The sequence below is a fragment of the Gymnoscopelus microlampas genome, assembly GCF_963454915.1.
Source record: "Gymnoscopelus microlampas genome assembly, chromosome: 6".
In the NCBI taxonomy this organism is placed as follows: Eukaryota; Metazoa; Chordata; class Actinopteri; order Myctophiformes; family Myctophidae; genus Gymnoscopelus; species Gymnoscopelus microlampas.
This window is the reverse complement of record NC_139943.1, coordinates 58,305,355-58,328,936: the sequence shown is the minus strand read 5'-3', so window position 1 is coordinate 58,328,936 and position 23,582 is coordinate 58,305,355. Positions and strand designations below refer to the sequence as shown.

The 23,582-nt window shown below is 43.7% G+C and overlaps 1 protein-coding gene across 1 annotated transcript in view; it reads left to right on the top strand.

Moving 5' to 3' along the window:
- Window positions 1–23,582, top strand: part of LOC311047081 (NACHT, LRR and PYD domains-containing protein 3-like) — a gene marked incomplete at its 3' end in the record, with an annotated part of 109,565 nt that overhangs the window by 5,784 nt on the left and 80,199 nt on the right. Inside the window, exons 2-3 of the mRNA XM_084059666.1 lie at window positions 19,752–19,847; window positions 23,301–23,396. Of these exons, the coding sequence (XP_083915792.1) occupies window positions 19,798–19,847; window positions 23,301–23,396 (146 nt within the window). The 5' untranslated portion in view covers window positions 19,752–19,797. The remainder of the gene's footprint in view (window positions 1–19,751; window positions 19,848–23,300; window positions 23,397–23,582) is intronic.

The window sequence follows — 23,582 nt, the reverse complement described above, 5'->3', positions numbered from 1 at the left end:
AAAATGTCTTCCAAAGTTTGCAGGAGTGCTCCGTTTTGAACAAAATGCCTCAAATCATGAACACAGGATGCAATTTCCGTAAAATTTTGCACGCACATTCCCATTAGGCAGAGGAAGAAATATAATTTAATTTTTTTCAAATCAGCCTCATGTTGGCGCTATAACAGGCCGATTTGTGTTTTTACCCATAACTGTACCGATCTGTGTAAAACTTTGTATGCACACTCCCTAGAGGTCAAGGAAAAACCGTTGCCCTGCATTTTTCACATCTGCCTTTTATAGCGCCACCAGGATGCCGACTTATGTAAAACACATTATTTTATACTACTCCTTCCAATTGTATCCAAATTTCACACACATCGGTACACATGATCTCTATAGACATGTGATCACGACTGATGTGTTTGATTTTTCATATTCCATACTGATTGCCTAAGATTGACATCTAAAGTTTGCATTATTGGCTTGTTTTGAACAAAATTCCGCAAATCATGAACGCACCGTCCGATTGCGGTCAAACTTTGCACGCACATTCACACTATGTTGAGGAACAAATGCCACCCTTTTAACATTGGCTTGTTATAGCGCCACCAGCAGGTCTAATTTAGCGAAACAAATGTTTTGAACAAAGTGCCTCAAATCATGAATGCAGTCAGTGTCCGATTGTCGTGCAAGGCCTAAGAAGAAATGGCACCTTTTCACGTTGGCCCATTATAGCGCCACCAGGAGGCCACAATAGCCTACATGACTAGTAGTCCAGGGGCCAACACTGATATTTTCACAAATTGGTACCACCTAAGGTGACCGTAAAGTTTTTGTATTTTTGTCTTCCTCCATGTGTCTAGTTTATATTTAGGTATGATAACCCTTCCAATCTTGTAGCTTAATGGCAGTTATCACTACCTACTGGCTAATGTATCCGGTAGGAGATACAAAGTAGAATCTTTGTGTCTCCTACACCCGGGCATCAAATTATTGCGACAAAAAACAAAATGCATCCATGTATTCAAGGCTTCATGGGGTGTGCAATTGATAACTTCTCAGATTTTTGGTGTTTGCAAAAAGACTGCTTTCCATAAGCTTGTAAAAGTTGACACTCCTTCGGTCTAGGGTGGTCATAGCTGAATGGGTACAGAGTCCCCCTGGGAAACTTAAAGGAGGAGTTCACCCAAAAAATGATTTATTTTCTATCAATTGCACACCCCATGAAGCCTTGAATACATGGATATATGTAGTTTTTTTTCACAATAATTTGATGCCCGGGTGTATTTCCGGTGTACTACCGGATACATTAGCCGGTAAGTAGTGATAACTGCCATTAAGCTACAAGATTGGAAGGGTTATCATACCAAAATATAAACTAGAGACATGTAGGAAGACAAAAATACAAAAAAATTACGGTCACCTTAGGTGGTACCAAAATATGGCTTGGCCCCTGGACTATAGGCGGAGACCTGTGCTCCGAGGAGCACTTTTTCTAGTTTATTTTTATGTTTGGAGTCTGGTGTTGAACCATCTTTAGACTTTAGTTTAGGTATTCTTTACTTCATTCTCTCAACTTTATTGTCTCCGCCAGGCCGAAAGGCATGGCGAGAGAGTATGTTTTCCACCCCGTCCGTCCGTCCGTCCGTCCGTCCGTCCGTCTGTGACCAGCTAATCTCTGCCACCGTTGTCTTGATCGCAGCGAAACTGTGCACACACACTCCCTGGATGCCAATTCAGAACCTTTGCCCCAAATTCTTCTCATGGGCCTTTTATAGCGCCACCAGGAGGCCGATTTGTGCAAAACATATTTTTTGACAGTACTCCTACAGATTTTGTCCAAAAATCGGTACACAGTATCTCTATAGTCATTAAACGAAATGTGTCTTTCAGATTTCTCATATTCCATCCTGATTGGCTAAAAATGTCTTCCAAAGTTTGCAGGAGTGCTCCGTTTTGAACAAAAAGCCTCAAATCATGAACACAGCATGCAATTTCCGTGAAATTTTGCACTCACATTCCCATTCGGCAGAGGAAGAACTAGAAGAAAGGCATGGCGAGAGAGTATGTGTTACCCCCTTTCCGTCCGTCCATGTGTCCGTCCGTCCGTCCGTCCGTCCTTCTGTCTGTTACCAGCTAATCTCCGCCACCGTTGGCCCAGTCGCTGTGAAACTGCACACACACACTCCCTGGATGCCACAGCAGAACCTCTGCCCCACATTTTTCACATGGGCCTTTTATAGCGCCACCAGGAGGCCGATTTGTGCAAAACATTTTTTTTACAGTACTCCTACAGATTTTGTCCAAAAATCCTGCAAATCGGTACACAGTATTTTCATATTCCATCCTGATTGGCTAAAAATGGCTTCCAAAGTTTGCAGGAGTGCTCTGTTTTGAACACAATGCCTCAAATCAGGAACACAGCATGCAATTTCCTTGGAATTTTGCACGCATATTTCCACTATGCCGAGGACGAATTGCCACTTGAACATTTTCAAATCAGCCTCATGGTGGCGCTATAACAGGCTATACCTATAACTGCACCGATCTGTGTAAAACTTTGTAAGCACACTCCTTAGAACCTTAGAGCCTTTTATAGCGCCACCAGGAGGCCGACATATGTAAAACATTTTTTTGAGAAGAGACCCGACAATCCCACCCTGAACAAGCAATTTTTGCGACAGTGGCAACGAAAAACTCCCTCTTAACTGGAAGAAACGTCAGGCAGACCCTAGGTTCTAGGGCGGCGGCCTTCTGCCTCGACCGTGTCGGGGGAAAGAGGAGAGAGAGAGAGAGAGAGAGAGAGAGAGAGAGAGAGAGAGAGAGAGAGAGAGAGAGAGAGAGAGAGAGAGAGAGAGAGAGACAGAAAGAGATACAGAGACAGAGGAGAGACAGAATGAGATACAGTGCAGGTAGCAACAGTAACAATAGTAGCACATATAATAGTGTAAGATATATATGATAGTATAATATAGTACAGCAATAATGTGTATGTAGTATATAATGGTATAATATAAGAATGTTAAGATAATATACAGTATATATAGTATAGTGGTATAGTGCAGTGTAGTAGAAATCCACAGTCGTGCTCCATGGAGAGGCCCGGTCCGCAGTCACAGTCTTGAGCCGCAGCTGGGGGTCCGTAGTGACAGTCCATGGACCTGCGACGTGGGAAATAAAAGAAACTCCGGGGAGCGGGTCCCCGGTTGTTTCCTAATTATCTCACCTAAAGGAAGCATATATAGAGTAAATAGTATTGGTCCAAGTACAGAGCCTTGTGGGACTCCGTATTTAACCTTTTCGCGTAGTGAAGGTGTATCGTTAACGTTTACAAATTGAAATCTGTCAGACAGATAGGACTCAAACCAGTTCAATGCAGCACCCTTAATGCCAACCAGATGCTCAAGTCTCTGCAACAAAATATGGTGATCAATAGTATCAAATTCAGCACTGAGGTCCAACAGAACCAGTACAGAGAGAAGGTTATTATCGGATGCAATCAGGAGGTCATTTGTGACCTTCACCAATGCCGTCTCAGTGCTATGGTGTGCTCTGAATCCTGACTGAAAAGCTTCAAATAGCTTGTTGTTATGGAAAAAGTCACATAACTGCTTGGCGACTGCTTTCTCAAGGATTTTAGAGAGAAATGGGAGGTTCGATATAGGTCTATAGTTAGCCAAAATGCCTGAGTCGAGAGTAGGCTTCTTGAGGAGGGGTTTGATGACAGCTACCTTAAAGGACTGTGGTACGTAGCCCGTCACCAGAGACATATTGATCATATCGAGTAGGGATGCACCAACCGGGGTCAGGACCTCTTTAAGCAATCTAGTTGGAACTGGATCCAAGAGACAGGTCGTTGGTTTGGAAGATGTGATCATTAAAGTGAATTCGGAGAGCTCGACCGGGGAGAAACTGTCCAAATATACACTGTGTCGTACAGCCACTTCTGAGAATATTACGTCGGAGGGCGGTCCGGTAGGGGCTGAGAGTAGTAGGTTATCAATACTATCTCTGATAGTATTGATTTTACCATTGAAAAAAATCATGAAATCATTGCTGTTAAGGGATATAGGAATACGCGGATCAGTAGAGTCATGACTTTTTGTCAATTTGGCTAGAGTGTCAAAAAGGAACCTATGGTTGTTTTTGTTTTCCTCTATTAGAGAAGAATAATAGGTGGCTCTGGCATTGCAGAGAGCCTTCCTATATATTTTAAGGCTGTTCTGCCAGGCTATACAGGATTCTTTCTGTGTGGTTGAACGCCATATCCTTTCAAGCTTACGTGACGTTCACTTGAGATTTTTAGTTCCAGAGTTATACCATGGGGCTAGCCTCTGTTGCTTTATTACCCTCTTTCTTAAATTTAAGGAGCAACAGAGTCAAGCGTTGTCTGAAGGGAGCCTGTGACATTATCAACAAGGTGATCGACCTGAGAGGGGCTATAAGTATAGAGATCTTCAATTGTGTTATTGGAATATACTGAGTTGATGGCTGATGGTATTGCTTCCTTAAATTTGCCCACAGCACTATCAGATAGATTTCTACCAAATACATTTTTGTCCAATGGTGAGTAATCAATTAATGTAAAATCAAAAGTTATTAAATAGTGGTCGGAGAGGTTCTCATTAAATGGGAAGACTATGAGATGTTCAATTTCAATACCATAGACCAAAACAAGGTCGAGGGTATGGTTGAACTTGTGAGTAGGTTTATCTACACACTGAGAGAAACCGATTGACTCAATTAATGTAATAAACGCTTTACTGAGGCTATCGGTTACTACATCCACGTGGATATTCATGTCGGCAGCCAAAATGATTCTATCAGAGTCTAGGACTAGGCGTGATAGAAACTCTGAGAATTCAGATAGAAATTCAGTGTAGGCCCCAGGAGGGCGATACACTATAACAAATAATAGAGGCTGTAGTGATTTCCAGCTTGGGTGCGAAAGAGTGAGAACCAAACTTTCAAACGTTTTGTAAGTCAGCCTGGGTCTGGGGCTGATTATTAGGCTTGAGTTGAATATGGCTGCAACTCCACCTCCAATCTGGCCGGTGTCTCGGGGAATATGAGCATTTGTGTGACTTGGTGGGGTGGCTGTATTTAGACAGACGTATTCTTGCTCACCCAGCCATGTTTCGGTAAGACAAAGTAGATCAAGATGGTTGTCTGATATGATTTCATTTACCAATACACCTTTATAGCGTAGAGATCTAATGTTCAGGAGTCCTGAACATTAATAATTTTGTTTTGTGGCACTACTGCATTAATTTTGATTTGTGCCAGGTTTTTATGCACAGCTCCTCGAACCCTTGGTTTCACATGCCAAGGGGGTCGAGTAGTTTCAATTGTTCTGATTTGTAGGGTGCTTCCTGGTCCCAACTCTGGGTGGTCATAGTTTATTGATAAACTCGTCTATATTTCTAGAGATGAGCGCCGCACCATCCCAAGTTGGATGTATGCAGTCTCTCCCCATCAGACCAGTTTTCCCCTCGAAAGTTTGCCAATGATTTATAAAGCCCATGTTATTATCTGGACACCACCTTGATAACCAGCGGTTGAATGAAGACATACGGCTGTACATCTCATCACCAATCATATTTGGCAGGGGACCAGAGAAAACTACGGAGTCCGACATTGTCTTTGCGTATGTGCACACAGACTCAATATTTATCTTTGTGATCTCTGATCTCTTACGTCGTGTGTCATTGCCACCGCAGTGGATTACAATTGTATCATAACGTTTATGTTTAATTTTAGCCAGCATTTTAAAATCTGATTCGATGTCGCCCGCTCTGGCCCCGGGGATGCATTTGACTATGGTCCCTGGTGTCACTAACTTCACGTTTCTCATTATAGAACTACCAATAACCAGAGTTGTATTCTCAGTGACATGCGGAGGGGGCGTGTCACAGAGTGGGGCTGACGTCTCACTGCTAAACTCAACGGGTGTAGCAGCGAGTGGGGAAAATCTGTTTGAAACGTGAAGTGGTTGGTGTCCCGAGTGCTTTTGTTTATTTCTACGCTTACGACCAGGAGCAGTCACCCAGCCGTCTTGGGTCGTAGGGTGCGTGTGGGGACTATGATCAGTCACGGTCGGTGACCGTGGCTGGTAATGTCCCCCTGTTCCCTGTTGCACGGGAGCAGAAGCTAGGCTAAAGTGAGCACCACTAGCCATGGTTTCCTCTAGCCGCCAGAGCCTCTCCTCCAGCGCTGCAAATACACTGCACTTGACAGATGATCAGATGATCTCTATAGTCATGTGATCAAGACGGATGTGTTTGATTTTTCATATTCCATCCTGATTAGCTAAGATTGACATCTAAAGTTTGCAGTAGTGCCTTGTTTTGAACAAAATGCCTCAAATCATGAACGCAGCGTCCGATTGCGGTCAAACATAGCACACACATTCACACTATGTTGAGGAGCAAATGCAACCCTTTTAACATTGGCCTGTTATAGCGCCACCAGCAGGTCTAATTTAGCAAAACACATTTTTTGAACAAAATGCCTCAAATCATGAATGCAGTGTCGATTGCCGTGCAAGGCCTAAGAAGAAATGGCACCCTTTTCACATTGGCCTATTACAGCGCCACCAGGAGGCCACGATAACCTACCTGACCTGGCGGAGATCTGTGCTCCGAGGAGCACTTTTTCTAGTTTACATTGATGTCTAGTGGTGATATGTTGATTAATGTGAGAGAAATAATAAAATACATTAATTAATTAATTAATTACTTAAATAAAATAATTTGCTGTTCACCACAGAACTGTTGATTTATTTATTTTTATGTTTGGAGTCTGGTGTTCAACCAGCTTTAGACTTTAGTTTACTTCATTCTCTCAACTTTATTACGGGGCCAGGCTTCCAGCATGGCTCCGTTTTGATATTGGCATTATTCCATTTCTTCTGCCACTTTTCGCAGTTCTGGCTGAACCGTGCATACGCTTTTGACGAAACTTGGCCATATGATAGATGGTCATGAAAAACTTTCAAGAAATAAATCTCACAATCTTTCGTCAAAAGGTGGCACTATAGCACCCAGTTGAAAATGCCAACTTTGAACCATAGACTGTATAAATGAGATGGGCAAAGCCACTCCGCTGCTTTCTACAGACCGAAAATGAAGCCGATTGTTCCAAGACTGTAGGTCCGCCATCTTTCAATATTGCGTCATATCGCGTCATATCCTGCAGAATGAGACCAGACCATTATTGTTTGGGTAGCTTGTCAATCAAGACCGGGGGCGGAAATGAATGCTATTGGTTGTGTAGCTTGTCAATCAAATCATCCCGCCCCTCCTAGAGAATAGCCTACTTTATCGTCAATTTTAAAATAAATAGGACCATAATTTAGCAAAACGCATATCCTGATGATTGAAAGGAGACTTTAAACTAGCGACTGGAAGCATGTAGAATTTATGACAATTTTTATTACAGTAAGAAAATCTAGTCTAAAGTTTGTCAAAAAACCCATTCACTTGCGTTAAAATAAATTCTTTCTGACACCGCAGGTCGGCGCAGGGTAAAACAGCGCCACTCTGGCCATTTTTTCGGCCTCATCGTAAATATCTAAGACTTGCCCCTTGCTTTGAACAGGTACAACTCATGCCCTGTTTGACCTACAGCCATACAACTTCAATACACACATGCGTCTCCTCATGATGAACAACTTTCACACTCTGACTTTTGACCTCTGACCTTTAGATCTCCCACCATTTTGAATTACATGAAAAGCAGTTAAAACTATCTCCTCCTGGGATTTTTGAGCAATCTGCACAAAACTTTTTACACATGAACTTTGGACCTATGCCAACCAAACGGTGCAAGCGGATTTTTTCTAAGTGAAAAAATGAAGCTTTAATGAGCCAATGAATATTGCAGTTTTATGACAATTATTCATCTGCCCCTAACACATACATGCAGACTCACATTTATTTGAAAATTTACAGTAATGTACAGGGTCATTCCAAATATCACTGAAACCAATCTTACTCCAATTGGTCAAAGGGGGGCGCTATAGCATTTTTTTGAAAATGCAAACTTTAAACAGGCAAAAGTCATGCCTGGTTTGGCCGACAGCCATTAAACCTGCTTACACATGTGCCTTGACTAGGGATGGAGCTCGTTCATTTTTATTGATAATGAGCACCTTATCGAACCTGCTTATCGAACCGAGCTTTTATCGAGCCCACTATCGATCTTTTTCTATTGTTAAGAAAAAAGACGTGAGGCGAAAAATTCTGAACAGAACCGGTATCTTTTTTTATTGGCCAGTTGTGACAGTGAGTTTGTGGCTGACCACTATCTAAAATTAAATGAAGATGACAAAAGTAAAAAATATTTTTGCCTATCATTAAAACAACCATTCATATAATGTGCAATAAGTGTTAAATGGCTTTATATTATGAATAGTACTGTAATAATTACTATAAAATCTCCATGTCTCTTCAACTTTTTATAAACAAAAAATGCATAGTTATTTTTTCTATTCTTTTTTCTTTGTTTTAACCAAAATATATCACGTGCACTACATTTTACTAGGGCATTCAAATACAGTACTTTTCTAACAGATAGAAGGCAAGTGACCTTTTTACTTTTGGAAAATAATATTGAAGAAACGGTTAATGTGTGTACTGTCACTTTAAAAGCGCAATGTATACTTCATCGTACGACGGTGTCACGCACCAAACATGGCCGATCTCCAAGCTCACACTGCGTCTGTTCGCACCACGTTGTGAGCTTGTAGATCTGCCATTTTCGGCAACGATAGACTGAGGGACGGACAGCGCTGTTTGGCACAACTTGCAGCTATCAATACACTTTTAGACCAACATGTTTGTGCCAGCGTGGGTGATTAGATTTATTTCTTGATCGCCTCTTGTTTTGATAGTTTAGACATGACGTCATGGGTCGCTACACTCGATAACAGGCTCGACAAGCCTAAAGCTTATCGAAAACCGGGTCTCGATAAATTCATGCCCGGGTATATAATGGACCCGGTTTTCGAGCTCCATCCCTAGCCTTGACTCATGAGGAACACATGTATCACTTTTACCAGTAAGCTCCGCCCTTAGATTGTCCGCACTTTTGAGCCGTTTGAAAAACACTTAAACCCAGGATTTTTCAGCTAGTTGCGTGAAATGGTATGATCTGTCTGACCTCTGTTTTCACAAGATCAGGTCTATTGGTCCAATGGCTTCGCGCTTAAGTGAATGTCTCACAATCTCAAGGTTGCCGGTTCAAGCCTCATTTGGTGCAGACTTCATTTAAAGTGCATTGCAAACAACAAGACTGTATCAACAAGACTGTATCAATGAACACATGTGCAATTGATAAAGATAACATGAAATGCTTATTTGAGAGGGTATGTTTTTGCAATGTATGACATACTTCATTCTGAAAATAGACGATCTACAATCTCAAAACCTTTCAGATAGCAACGTGTTTCTGAGCTTGTAGATCGGCTGCTTTCACTGGTTCACTTTTATCTTCAACAGACAACCTCAGCCTGGACAAAGCTATAGCACTATAGGTAGTGCTGCAGCCTGTCAATCCAAAGGTTGAGGGTTCGATTGCTGTTAATGGCAATAGGTTGAGATGTCCAATCTGCTTCCATCTTTCTTCAATCTATTGCCCCTCTCTCTCTCTCGGTGAGAGGTGGCATTGCAAAAAACATGACCTTAAGCTCAGTCTTCTATGGCTTATTGTGCATATTACTTATAGTTTTGTCTCTCTTTTAATGTATGATATACTTCATTTTGAAAATAGCCGATCTACAACCTCACAACTTTTCAGATAGCAACGTTTTGTGAACTTGTAGATCGGCTACTTTCACTAGTTTTCGTTGAGACACAAAAATGCCTTTATTGGTAAATGGTTTGTGAACCAGTGATCTAGAGTAGTGCGGGACACAGAGGCCTGGTTCAAAATGAACGGATATACTTATAAATATCAACAGACACTATTAGGGAGGCCATGTATCTAGCTCAATGAGAAGAAAGGCAGTCTTGGAGTCCGTAGGTTGCTGGTTCGATCCCTGTCCACGACAATGTATTGAGGTGATCATGATTTGGCATTATTCGGATAACACATAGTGTGTCTTGAGGATAGGCTTAGGCGTTGTTTTACTGAGGTTAGGGTTAGTGAGGGTTTAAAATCCTCATGTTAATTGCATGGTCTTCTTTCTCTCAAGTTCAGTATTCTATGTTTCAATGGCTTATTGTGCATATTACTTCATGCATCATTGCTTCTTTCTTTTTTCTCTCTTCATTACCTGGCCCCGTATTATCGCTGCTTGCAGCTATATTTTCTGTTTGTGATTTCCTGTGATTTCTATGTGCGGCAATCACACACAGGTGTGACTGCAGGCAGAGCCATGCAGTCATGCTTTGTAGTTTTGAAATCAATTCCAGATCGGTCGGATGTTGTTGTGCGGTTGATGTAGTCCATGTGAATATTAAAGTCGCCAAGCAGAAGTACGGATGGGGATATATGGCACAGAGCTGGGTGAGAAATTCAGACAGGTCAGAGAGAAAGGCGGGGTTGGGTTTGGGGGGACGATAAATGAGAGCAATAACCAGGGGTTTGGGACCGGATAGTTTAAGGCAGAGGGATTCAAATGAGGTGGGGGCCTGGATGGGAATTGAAGCTGTTTTGATCTTATATCGGTGGATGACGGCAATTCCACCGCCAATTTTCCCTTCCAGGCGAGGTTTGTCCATGTATGAGTAACCAGGGGGAGTTGCTTTGTTTAGTGAGAGATAGTCCAGGGGTTTTTGCCAGGTTTCGGTAAGAAAAATTAAGTCCAGGTTATTGTCTTTAATTAATTCACTGATGATGAGTTCCTTAAGGTTAAGTGAGCGGGTGTTAAAAAGTGCACAGCTGAGATGAGAGGAATATATGGTGGAATGAGAGACCTTGGCTAAGGCTCTCAAAGAGTCCGGGTGCACGTGCTGTTTGTTTTGATGACATTGTGACGTCACAGCTGGGCGCCGGGTGGACCACAGTGCGGGAATGGAGTTTTTGGAATGGACAACAAACTTTCGCCGGCAGCTGTGGTGAATATAGCGGGGCCAGCGGAGAAGTCCGTATTTTTGGATTATGGGAGTGGAAATATGACCAGGAGTGATAGGAATATGAAGTTGGTGGAGTTCAGAGGAGGAGTAGCAGATCTGCATGTTGTCAAGGGTGGGAGTTAGCAACGCCCCAGCTCTGCTAACCACGAGCCTGAAGCTAACTGGTAGCTCCGCTATGGTCGGGGGTAGCACAGCAAGGCTATCCGAGTGCCCAGCGTCTTCGGCGGGCAGTAACAGGCAGTGCACCCGTGGCCGGAATGCTAGCAGGCAGAGGAGGACAGTCCCAAGCATGCCGAACAGCAGGGCGCTGTGGATTTTGCCAGTCCGTTTGCCACCCCAGGCTAGCAGCGAGTGAAGGCGGGCTGGCCAACTACGCCAGCTAGCTCTGGGGCAAAGGCAGCAGCTAAGAGTAGGTAGCAGTCCCTGCACGAAGGCTCACTGCACCGCGGACAGTGGGAGAACTGTCCGGGGGGATACCTCTCAAAGACGGTAGGCTCACCGAGAAGGCAACGGTCCCAGCTACGGGGGATAACCGCACCAAGACAGCGGGGAGGCTCTCTGGGAATACCTCACAGTGGCCGTGGAGGAGTGTATTTTCCGGTGGTTCGGATGAGCGGATCGCCACACAACATCAGTGTGGGAAACAGGTCGAACTGGAGCAGTAGGAGGACGGATCCAGAGGTAGTCTGAGCCCAGGTTGTTGACAGCTGGAGGTAGCAATAGCACCGGGTAGCGGACACAGGTAGGTCAGATGTTTCTCACTTTTGTGCAACCGTGGGAAAAAAGAAAGACTGGACAGGGGTTTAAAGGGCAAGGTACAAGGCTAAAAAAGCTAAAAAGACTATACTAAAATGAAATTCACACTAAACTTAGTCTAGTCACAGACGGAGAAGCGGCGAACAAGCAGCGCCAGCGTCCTCTCACGTCCTCTCTCTGAGAGCTTGTAGATCGGCTATTTTCTAAACATTTTGATAAATCTAGATCTCTGTTTTTCCCAAGGAGAATGATGGCAGCTGGTACTACCCCAGTTGCTGGTTCCTTAGGTACCTTCCTTAGGTACCCATGACAATGCCTTGGGGGTCACCTCGGCAGGCTGAAGACGTTGTTGAGAGTTCTGGAGGTTGCCTAGTGGCCGAGCGTCTGCAAGGATGTGTGGGATCATACTGTCAAAGAGGAATCTGTAGTGGGTGCTCAAAAACATAGATACATAATGGCAGAGACAACAATTCGGATTTCAAGGTATGAAAGACTTTACTTGAGTAAAAGGAGCCAAAACGGAAACCTTGTCTGACTCAGCTTGGGTCATGGCTGACCCTCCCTTAAGTAGGCCTTCCACAACACACGCCCTCAGGGTGGGGTGAGCCCAAACTAGTGAAGGTATTGAATTAACGTCAATGGGTACTTTGCATAGTCATAAACCCTTTGGTTAACCCAGATTTAACACTTTCTTCATTAACACATGACACGAGAAGACGGTGAGAACAGGGGATCAAGGTGAGTCCCAATACACATTGTTTGCTACTGCGGGAAGCAGCTGTCACCTCAGTATGATGTAAATGTATACAAAAAGAAATTATTCTCAGAATATATATAATAAGGGGGCACGGTGGCGCAGTCGGTAGCGCTGTCGCCTCTCAGCTAGAAGGTCCTGGGTTCGATTCCCGCCGGGGACGCTGTGGGCACTGGGGGCGATCTCTCCTCCGTGCCATCAGTGCCCATATCCCAGGTGGGGTTGGCAAAGTGCCTCTCGGTGTGGAATTTGCATGTTCTCCCCATGTTCCCTAGGGTACGTATCCTCACAAAAACATGCTGTAATTCTGGTCACTATACTGCCTCCCCCTGGTCAGCCGGGGCGCCTGATGGAGGGGAAAGGAACTGGTTGGAATAACGTGTTCCTTCCACACGCTACGTCTAACCAGGGAAACTCCCCCCTGTCAGGTGATAAGAAGCAGCTTCCTAGGTCTGAAGCAGCACTGAAGGAGGCATGAGCTCGGCTCTAGGCTCTCCCTAGGCTGGCAGAGGGAGTGTAGTGCCCATGATTACTTACATAATTGACACTGGGTGAAAAAATGGGTTACAAAAATCGTGGGTAAAACATTTTAAGAAAAAAAAAGAATATATATAATATAGTTCTCTTAAATGAATAACATTACATATTTCAGATCACCTTGACATTCCCCCGTTTGAATCATTTAAAGGAGACACACCATGAATTTCCCTTTAAAAACAAAAAAAAGGGTATTTTTTGGGCTCCCCAGTGTCTCTTGTACCCCAAAAAATATTTTTTTTAACATTCAGTCATTCATTCTCATTTCAGAGATTTTCAGAATGGGCGTGTCTGAACAGGCCATCTCAGAATGGCATGTTTGCTTACATCACGAACCATTCTGCCCATGTATTTTGACAGACAGAATTGCTCAGTAGCACCCCTCTGCCCAACAGGACATTTTGGTATTGCAGCTGAAAGTGCTTTATCAGCCTGAGAGAATTGACTTGGGATGAGTATATCTGAGTGTTGATTTAGGCTCAAACCTTTTGAAAATGGTTTGAGGGACATACACCATATGATATTAAATATCAAATGTTTTTTTCAAATTCATGGTGTGTCTCCTTTAAAGAACTCTTGAGACAGAAAACAACATGGCATAATGTGAACATGCATTAAACGTCATCCAGGCAGAAGCGAAAAACGTAGACATAATTACTTCTCTTGCACTAGGAAAATTCAACTGCAGTCCGCTTTTACCAACCATACCTCCAGGGCGACTTCATAAAAAAACGACTGGACTCACGGTTCACAGACTAAAAAAACATCAGCTCAGGAAAGTCCATTCAAAATTGTCTAGTCTCTCAAGGCATAGTGTCCCACGGATCCATTTGGTAAAACTAGAAGTTTGGCCCGGCCTCACATCTAACGTGACTTATCGCCCACGTCGCAGCGCAGATCAGCCAGATCCACCCTCTCTCCCTCTCTCGGGCCCTTCCCCTATGTCTCTGTCCTCCTCTGTCTCCCTGTCTCTCTCTCTCCCACTGTGTCTCCCTCTCTCCCTGTGTGTGTCTCTGTTTGCGTTTGCACACGCATTCCTTCCACACACACACACACACACACACACACACACACACACACACACACACACACACACACACACACACACACACACAAACACCTGTCCTCCCTTAAGCCAATTTTAATATAGGATTAGTGTATTGTATTATTATTATTATTATACATTATATGAGTAACTCTGATTTTAATAAGAATGTAAAAGAACAAATGAATGTAGAAGAATAAAAGGTGTAACATATTGATAATAGAACATTTAGGTTTGATCAACTGTCCTTGACATTTTCAGATTCTTTGTGAAGAAGATTAGTTAACATTCTTTGAAAAGCTACGTTTTTTTCCCCATTCCAAGTGGCTATGACTGCCTGGCAAAGTTTGCGGTCCCTGGGTAGACAACCCGCCCAGGCGGAGATTGGCGGAGATCTGCACTGAGGATGAGCGCAGCATTGTAGTTATGTGAATCAATTTTACTGTACATGGTGCAGCCCGTCAGTAACTGTGTTGGCTTCATTTCACGCACATCGCAAGCAACGCAGCGCGCACGCGCGTGTGTGTGTGTGTGTGTGTACGGATCTGCGCATGCAAGCGCACGCACGTGTATGTTGACATAATGACGGCGTTATTCTCTGGCTGTAGTGTGATGCAAGCGCATGATGTTGGTGTTCGCTTTGTCCGTGACATGATGATTAGTTTGTGTAATGAAATAATGCCTCATCAGTTGTTTTGTAGCAAGTTGGGAGAGAATTGGACAACAGCGTTGGAGCTGATCTGTACCTAGTCTCCCTCTCTCACCCTCTCTGTCCCTGTCTTTCTCTCTCTCCCTGTCGATCTCCCCTCTCTCTCCCCGTCTCTGTCTCTCTCTCTCCCTCTGTGTGTGTTTCCACACGCGTTACACACACACACACACACACACACACACACACACACACAGACACGCAGGCATTTTCGGTTTGTGTTACTTAAATTCGGTTATTTCGGTTAATTCGGTTCGGGTAAAAAATGTACTCCATGAAGTATTTAGTTCTGGTTTCTCAGTCATTTCTATTTTAGTTTGTATAAGTGTTTCTGCAGGCTTTCTGAATGAATAAAATGTAATTTTGTCCAATCTGTATGGTAGAGATGTTAATACAACTTAACTTATACATTGGGGCCGTTCTATTTTGTCTCCCTGCTCTTCTATTGAGACATTTAGACTGTGTCAAAGGTCATGTCTCACCTAGCCACAGGATCTGACATGAATTTTGACCAGAATGTGTTAGTATAGGAAATCAGAGGTTGTGTGGAGACCAAGCAAGTGGACTTGTCTCTGTGTCATCTTGTTTTGACAGGGTGAAGTTAACGGTTGTGCGTGTGGGTACATAATGAAACATCCTCTGCTCTCATGAGAGTAGAGGATGTGGTCACAAAGAAGGCTGTATGTCTAGCACATGTCTAGCACTGAGAAATTACCTAACCACATGCCTTGCAAACAACACCTTCCTCTCTGACACTCAACAACAAGTCACACACACATCAACCAAGTTTTAACCCCTTAATCAGAAATACCTGATGAATGTCAGTTGGCAATAAAATACTTTTTTGCTGTAAGTGAAGACAGTGTGCACGATCACCATTCTTTCCTGTCTCATGCACTGGCTGCCTGCTCCTACGCACCTGTCCCAGTGTGCAAAAGGACCTTTAGTTTTTTTTACTACATTTCAAGTCAAACCATTTGATTATTGGCTGACGATGAAATCATAACTGGCATAAGGACTTTGCAGATTACAGGGAGAGAGTTTGAATGACAGAAATCTGTTCACAATAACACACAGTATCAGAGTGGGTACATCACGCATCCTGTGCACGTTACAAAGCATCACAAAATAGTCATGCGACCGTCACATTTCCTGTGGGTGCTCGTATCGGTATTTAACACAGAGGAAATCATTGCCACTGCCGACGGGACAGTGCTTGAGGTAGTCAAGGACTTCAAAGGACTTTTACTTTTAGTTGTACTTTAAGTATTTTTAAAAGTATGTACTTTTGAATACTTAAGTATATTTAAAAGCAATTACTTTTTTACTCTTACTTGAGTAACATTTTGACTGAGCTACTTTTACTTGTAGTGGAGTAAATTTGACCAGTCGTTTCTGTACTCTTGACGTTATATTCTCCACTCTTGTAGCAGGTTCATGGAGTTATTTCCAAATTCCATCCATCAGACCACAAGTTCCAACAAAGTACTCCATGACTACAGATGGGGAATCTTCTTGTAAGCGTTAATAAGCACAACATCCTAATCTGCAGAGATTAAAAGCCCACGCATAGGTTAAACAAAAAGTTCAAGGGACCGGGTTGTTTATCTTTGACAGACTCCAGGGCTCGGCTCCACCCCTTCCTCCAGCTGCAAGCTCACAACCCATAACACTGCAACGCGATGTGAGCTTGTAGATTAGTTATGTTTGGTACACATTGCCGCTGCGGAAGTAACGGCAGTGTTGCTGTTCTTCTGCTCGTTTTCTTTTCTTTTTTCTTCGTCCCAGAAGTGGGGGGGATACCCCCCCCCCCAATGGAACTGAGTATGTCTAATCCCCCCCCCCCACTGCGTCTCTGTACACACACACACACACACACACACACACACACACACACACACACACACACACACACACACACACACACAGATGCACGCACTCACACACGTGTGGGGGGGGGGGGGGTAGCAAGCCAAGCTGGTGGCTCCCCTGTCAGCCCCTTCAAAGCCTTAGGTGACATAGCTCTTAGCAGCCGTGTCCGCAGCTTTAACACCACGTTTACGAAGACATCGTAATAGCAATAGTATCAGGAGAAGGCCGCACAGGTCACAGCTTCTCAAATCTCCACATGGCATCGGCCGACAGATCATCTCATCCCAGTCCAGAACCCCGGTCCTCCTAAAGCCCCCTGCATGATACCAACTAAGACTGTGCACCTACTGCACACAAAATGTGTTGGAAACAGAGCTAGACATCCTCACCACCTGCCCACTGTACAAAGACATCGCAGAGACGTACTGACCACCTGCCCACTGTACCAAGACATCACAGAGACGTACTGACCACCTGCACACTGTACCAAGACATCACATACTGACCACCTGCCCACTGTACCAAGACATCACAGACATATGCTGACCACCTACCCACTTTAACAAGACATCATCAAGCCAATGTTAATGTATGTATAGTCATGCCAATAAAGCTTTGAATTGAAAGAAGAGTGTTGTGTGATTGTGATGGTTACAGAGGTAACAAACAGGAGTGTTGTGTCATTACAGGGGTGACAGAGTGTTCTGTCATTACAGGGGTGACAAAGTGTTGTGTCTTTACAGAGGTGAAAAACAGAGTGTTGTGCCATTACAGAGGTGACAGAGTGTTGTGTCATTACAGAGGTGACAAACAGAGTGTTGTATCATTACAGAGTTTACAGAGTGTTGTGTCATTACAGAGGTGACAAACAGAGTTCTGTGTCATTACAGAGGTGACAGAGTGTTGTATCATTACAGAGTTTACAAACAGAGTGTTGTGTCATTACAGGGGTGACAAACAGAGTTCTGTGTCATTACAGAGGTGACAGAGTGTTGTGTCATTACAGGGGTGACAGAGTGTTGTGTCATTACAGAGGTGACAGAGTGTTGTGTCATTACAGAGGTGACAAACATAGTGTTGTGTCATTACAGAGGTGACAAACATAGTGTTGTGTCATTACAGAGGAGACAGAGTGTTGTATCATTACAGAGGTGACACACAAAGTGTTGTGTCATTACAGAGGTGACAAACAGAGTGTTGTGCCATTACAGAGGTGACAAACAGAGTGTTGTATCATTACAGAGGAGACAGAGTGTTGTATCATTACAGAGGTGACACACAAAGTGTTGTGTCATTACAGAGGTGACAAACAGAGTGTTGTATCATTACAGAGGAGACAGACTGTTGTATCATTACAGAGGTGACAAACAGAGTGTTGTGTCATTACAGAGGTGAAAAACAGAGTGTTGTGTCATTACAGAGGTGACAGAGTGTTGTATCATTACAGAGGTGACAAACAGAGTGTTGTATCATTACAGATGTGACAAACAGAGTGTTGTGTCATTACAGAGGTGACAGAGTGTTGTATCATTACAGAGGTGACAAACAGAGTGTTGTATCATTACAGCGGTGACAAACAGAGTTTTGTATCATTACAGATGTGACAAACAGAGTTTTGTGACATTACAGAGGTGACAGAGTGTTGTATCATTACAGAGGTGACAAACAGAGTGTTGTATCATTACAGAGGTGACAAACAGAGTGTTGTATCATTACAGCGGTGACAAACAGAGTGTTGTATCATTACAGAGGTGACAATCAGAGTGTTGTATCATTACAGCGGTGACAAACAGAGTGTTGTATCATTACAGAGGTGACAAACAGAGTGTTATACCATTACAGAGGTGACAAACATAGTGTTGTGTCATTACAGAGGAAACAGAGTGTTGTATCATTACAGAGGTGACACACAAAGTGTTGTGTCATTACAGAGGTGACAAACAGAGTGTTGTATCATTACAGAGGAGACAGAGTGTTGTATCATTACAGAGGTGACATACAAAGTGTTGTGCCATTACAGAGGTGACAAACAGAGTGTTGTATCATTACAGAGGAGACAGAGTGTTGTATCATTACAGAGGTGACAAACAGTGTTGTGTCATTACAGAGGTGAAAAACAGAGTGTTGTGTCATTACAGAGGTGACAAACAGAGTGTTGTATCATTACAGAGGTGACAAACAGAGTGTTGTATCATTACAGAGGTGACAAACAGAGTGTTGTATCATTACAGATGTGACAAACAGAGTGCTGTGTCATTACAGAGGTGACAGAGTGTTGTATCATTACAGAGGTGACAAACAGAATGTTGTATCATTACAGCGGTGACAAACAGAGTGTTGTATCATTACAGATGTGACAAACAGAGTGCTGTGTCATTACAGAGGTGACAGAGTGTTGTATCATTACAGAGGTGACAAACAGAGTGTTGTATCATTACAGAGGTGACAAACAGAGTGTTGTATCATTACAGCGGTGACAAACAGTGTGTTGTATCATTACAGAGGTGACAAACAGAGTGTTGTATCATTACAGAGGTGACAAACAGAGTGTTGTATCATTACAGAGGTGACAAACAGAGTGTTGTATCATTACAGAGGTGACAAACAGAGTGTTGTATCATTACATATGTGACAAACAGAGTGCTGTGTCATTACAGAGGTGACAGAGTGTTGTATCATTACAGAGGTGACAAACAGAGTGTTGTATCATTACAGCGGTGACAAACAGAATGTTGTATCATTACAGATGTGACAAACAGAGTGCTGTGTCATTACAGAGGTGACAGAGTGTTGTATCATTACAGAGGTGACAAACAGAGTGTTGTATCATTACAGAGGTGACAAACAGAGTGTTTTATCAATACAGCGGTGACAAACAGTGTGTTGTATCATTACAGAGGTGACAAACAGAGTGTTGTATCATTACAGCGGTGACAAACAGAGTGTTGTATCATTACAGAGGTGACAAACACAGTGTTGTATCATTACAGCGGTGACAAACAGAGTGTTGTATCATTACAGAGGTGACCAGAGTCAGAGAGCAGAGTCTCCAGCAGCCAGCTGTTCTATGGAACAACCTCCAGACGTCAGAGATGAACCTGGACCGTCACACTCAAAGTAAGATCACTGATCAGGAAACACAATGTTGTGATGAAATCCTCTTACATTTAGTTATACTGGTTAGAGCTGACTATTGACACACCCACACACACACGCACGCACGCACGCACGCACCCACCCACACACACACACACACACACACACACACACACACACACTCACCTGTCCTCCCTTAAGCCAATTTTAAGATAGGATTTTGTGCACACGTTACACACACACACACACACACACACACACACACACACACACACACACACACACACACACACACACACACACACACACACACACACACACACACACACACTCACCTGTCCTCCCTTACGCCAATTTTAATCTAGGATTAGTGTATTTATTATTATTATGAGTCACTTTGATTTTAATAAGAATGTAAAAGAACAAAGAATAAAAGGTGTAACATATTAATAATATAAACTTTAGGTTTGATTAACTGTCCTTGACATTTTCAGATTCTTCGTGAAAAAGATTAGTTAACATTCTTTGAAATGTTAAGGTTTTTTCTAGAGATGCACGATATTGAAATTATGACAGATATCCGATATCCGATTATTTGCTTGGTCATATCGGCCGATACCGATCCGATACCGATATTTTATATATTATATTTATATTGAGCTCATTGCTGAATGTTTTTATTTTAATTTGTTTTACTGGTGAAAGTTGATGGTAAACCCCCCTCTCCACTAGCCCTACTGTGATGAAAAATATTTATGGAATAAATACATTAATTATATGTATTCTTCTAGTAACAAACTTAACTATGACATAATTTTTGTATGCTATAAGCCATCACAGAATGATTTGAATCTTTGTATAACACAAAACCATATGTTATGTGGCCTATGGAACTAAGATCATTGAATCTAGTTTGTTATTAGTGTTACTCGTATTGTCTGTTGCCTAAATTAATTAGACTCTGCTCTAAACAATAAAGACCCCTTAGCTCTCCCAATCACAACTCCCTGGAGCCACCACTGTGTGTGTGTGTGTGTGTGTGTGTGTGTGTGTGTGTGTGTGTGTGTGTGTGTGTGTGTGTGTGTGTGTGTGTGTGTGTGTGTGTGTGTGTGTGTGTGTGTGTGTGTGTGCGTGCGTGTGCGTGTGCATGTGCGTGTGTGTGTTTAGGAGAGGGACAGCTTGCTTCGTACACTACACTACAGATTGTAGGACAACAGGATGTCAAAGACAAAAACATTACCAGCTGAGAGCTAATCTGTGCTCATTCTCTGTGGTTAAATACACAAGCAGCTTGCTTGTTCTAAAGCGGCCGCTGGTTGCACTCGAGTCGAGTAACGAGTGTTTGTTACGTCGATGTTAAATAACGAGGCAATGTGAATGTACACATTCGTGTTGAAAATATATCCTCCGCACTGTCCGCAGTATCACTACTCTAATCTAATTTAAGATGTACAAGAAACCCTCTGACTGTTCTGGGTATGAACTATGGACGTGAAGAGTTTGTTTGCTGTTAGTTTGACAACTTGTCTCTGTTCACGCACCAGCCTAGCCGGGTGCAGTACGTTAGTCCGACAGCGCATTCCTCCGACAGCGCAGCGCTCCGACGTTTCCAATACTAAACCCGAACCAAACCCGCACCCTAACCCTAACCGCACGCGGATGCCAAATAGTCGGAGAAAAGGTCTGTCGGATTAACGCATGCCTCCCAGCCTAGCCTAGCCTGTTGCTCAGTGCTCTGTCTGAGAGAGACGGCATGTGGAGGGGGGAGGGGGGAGGAGTTACAGCTGGCTCTCTTAAAGAGACAGAGACAGGCAGACAGACTGCTCCCGGTCATTTATATCGGTGAATATAATCGGGTTTATTTTGAGATCGGTTCGATACCGATATGGCATTTTAGGGCTGATATCAGCCGATTCCGATACGTTACCGATTATATCGTGCATCTCTAGTTTTTTCTCATTCCAAGTGGCTATGACTGCCTGGCAAAGTTTGCGGGCCCTGGGTAGACAATCCACCCAGGCGGAGATTGGCGGAGATCTGCACTGAGGAGGAGGGCAGCATTGTAGTTATGTGAATCAATTGTACTGTACATGGTGCAGGCCGTCAGTAACCGTGTCGGCTTCATTTCGCACACATCGCAAGCAACTGTGTGTGTGTGTGTGTGTGTGTGTGTGTGTGTGTGTGCGCGCGCGCGCGCGCGCACACACACACACACACACACACACACACACACACACAGATACCATCATCACCATCGGCGGTCACTTGTGACTCATGACTGTCCTCCCCCTTAGTCCTTGTGGGTCTTCAGGTGGGCATAGAGGCCGATTATTCTTGTGCAGTGTGGACAGGGGAATGTAGTGGTGGTGGGTTTGGGTTGGAGCTGTTTGGTGGTTGCTCTCTCCTTCCTGAGTCTGCGCTTGTCTTGTGCAGCACGGCGGAGGTCATCATTATATAGTGCAGCACCCTCACAGACAAGGTCGCCTTGTCTGTTGCCATGTCTTCCGAAGCTTTTAGGCCTATGTGGCACTTCTTTAGATTTGTATTTAAGATATCTTTGTACCTCTTCTTTTGGCCTCCAGGGGCCCGTTTCCCTTTAACAAGCTGGGAATAAAGGACTTGTTTTGAGAGGCGAGAGTCAGGCGGGGTGCTCCTTCCATTCCGACATCTCACCACTCCGACTAGTGGCTTCCGCGTGCGGTTAAGGTTAGGGTTAGGGTTAGGTATAGGGTTCATCAACGTCGGAAAGGCGACATGTCGGAAAGGAGAAATGCACCCGAGTCAGGCATGCGGATAACATGGCCAGTCCATCTGAGCTGGTTTTGGGAAATGGTGGCAGTGATGGTGGGAATGTCAGCCTCCTCCAGGATGCTGGTGTTGGTGCGCCGATCCTCCCAGCTAATCCTGAGGATTTTTCGGAGGCATCTCTGATGGTATGCCTGCTGTGTGTGGTCCAGGCTTCTGATCCACACAGGAGAGTGGGGAGCATTATAGACCAAGATTTTGGTCTTTGCTTGGAGGTCGCGGTTCTCAAAGACTCTCTTCCTTAGCCTTGAGAAAGCCCCACTAGCACAGCTGAGGTGGTGGTGTATTTCATCGTCAATGACAGCTTTTGATGAGAGGAGGCTGCCAAGGTATGGGAAGTGGTCCACATTTTCCAGTCTGATGTTGTCAATGGAGATGTTTGGGGGTAGGACAGGCGTACTGCTGTGGTGGGACAGAGTGTTGTGTCATTACAGAGGTGACAAACAGAGTGTTGTGTCATTACAGAGGTGACAGAGTGTTGTGTCATTACAGAGGTGACAAACAGAGTGTTGTGTCATTACAGAGGTGACAAACAGAGTGTTGTGTCATTACAGAGGTGACAACAGTGTTGTATCATTACAGAGTTGACAACAGTGTTGTATCATTACAGAGGTGACAACAATGTTGTATCATTACAGAGGTGACAAATAGAGTGTTGTATCATTACAGAGGTGACCAGAGTCAGAGAGCAGAGTCTCCAACAGCCAGCTGTTCTATGGAACAACATCCAGACGTCAGAGATGAACCTGGACCTCCACACTCAAAGTAAGACTGATCAGGAAGCACAATGTTGTGATTAAATCCTCTTACGTTTAGTTAGACTGGTTAGAGCTGACTATTGACACACACACACACACACACACACACACACACACACACGCACACGCACACGCACACGCACACACACAGACAAGTTTTTTTCAAATGGGCCTGTTATAGTGCCACCAGGAG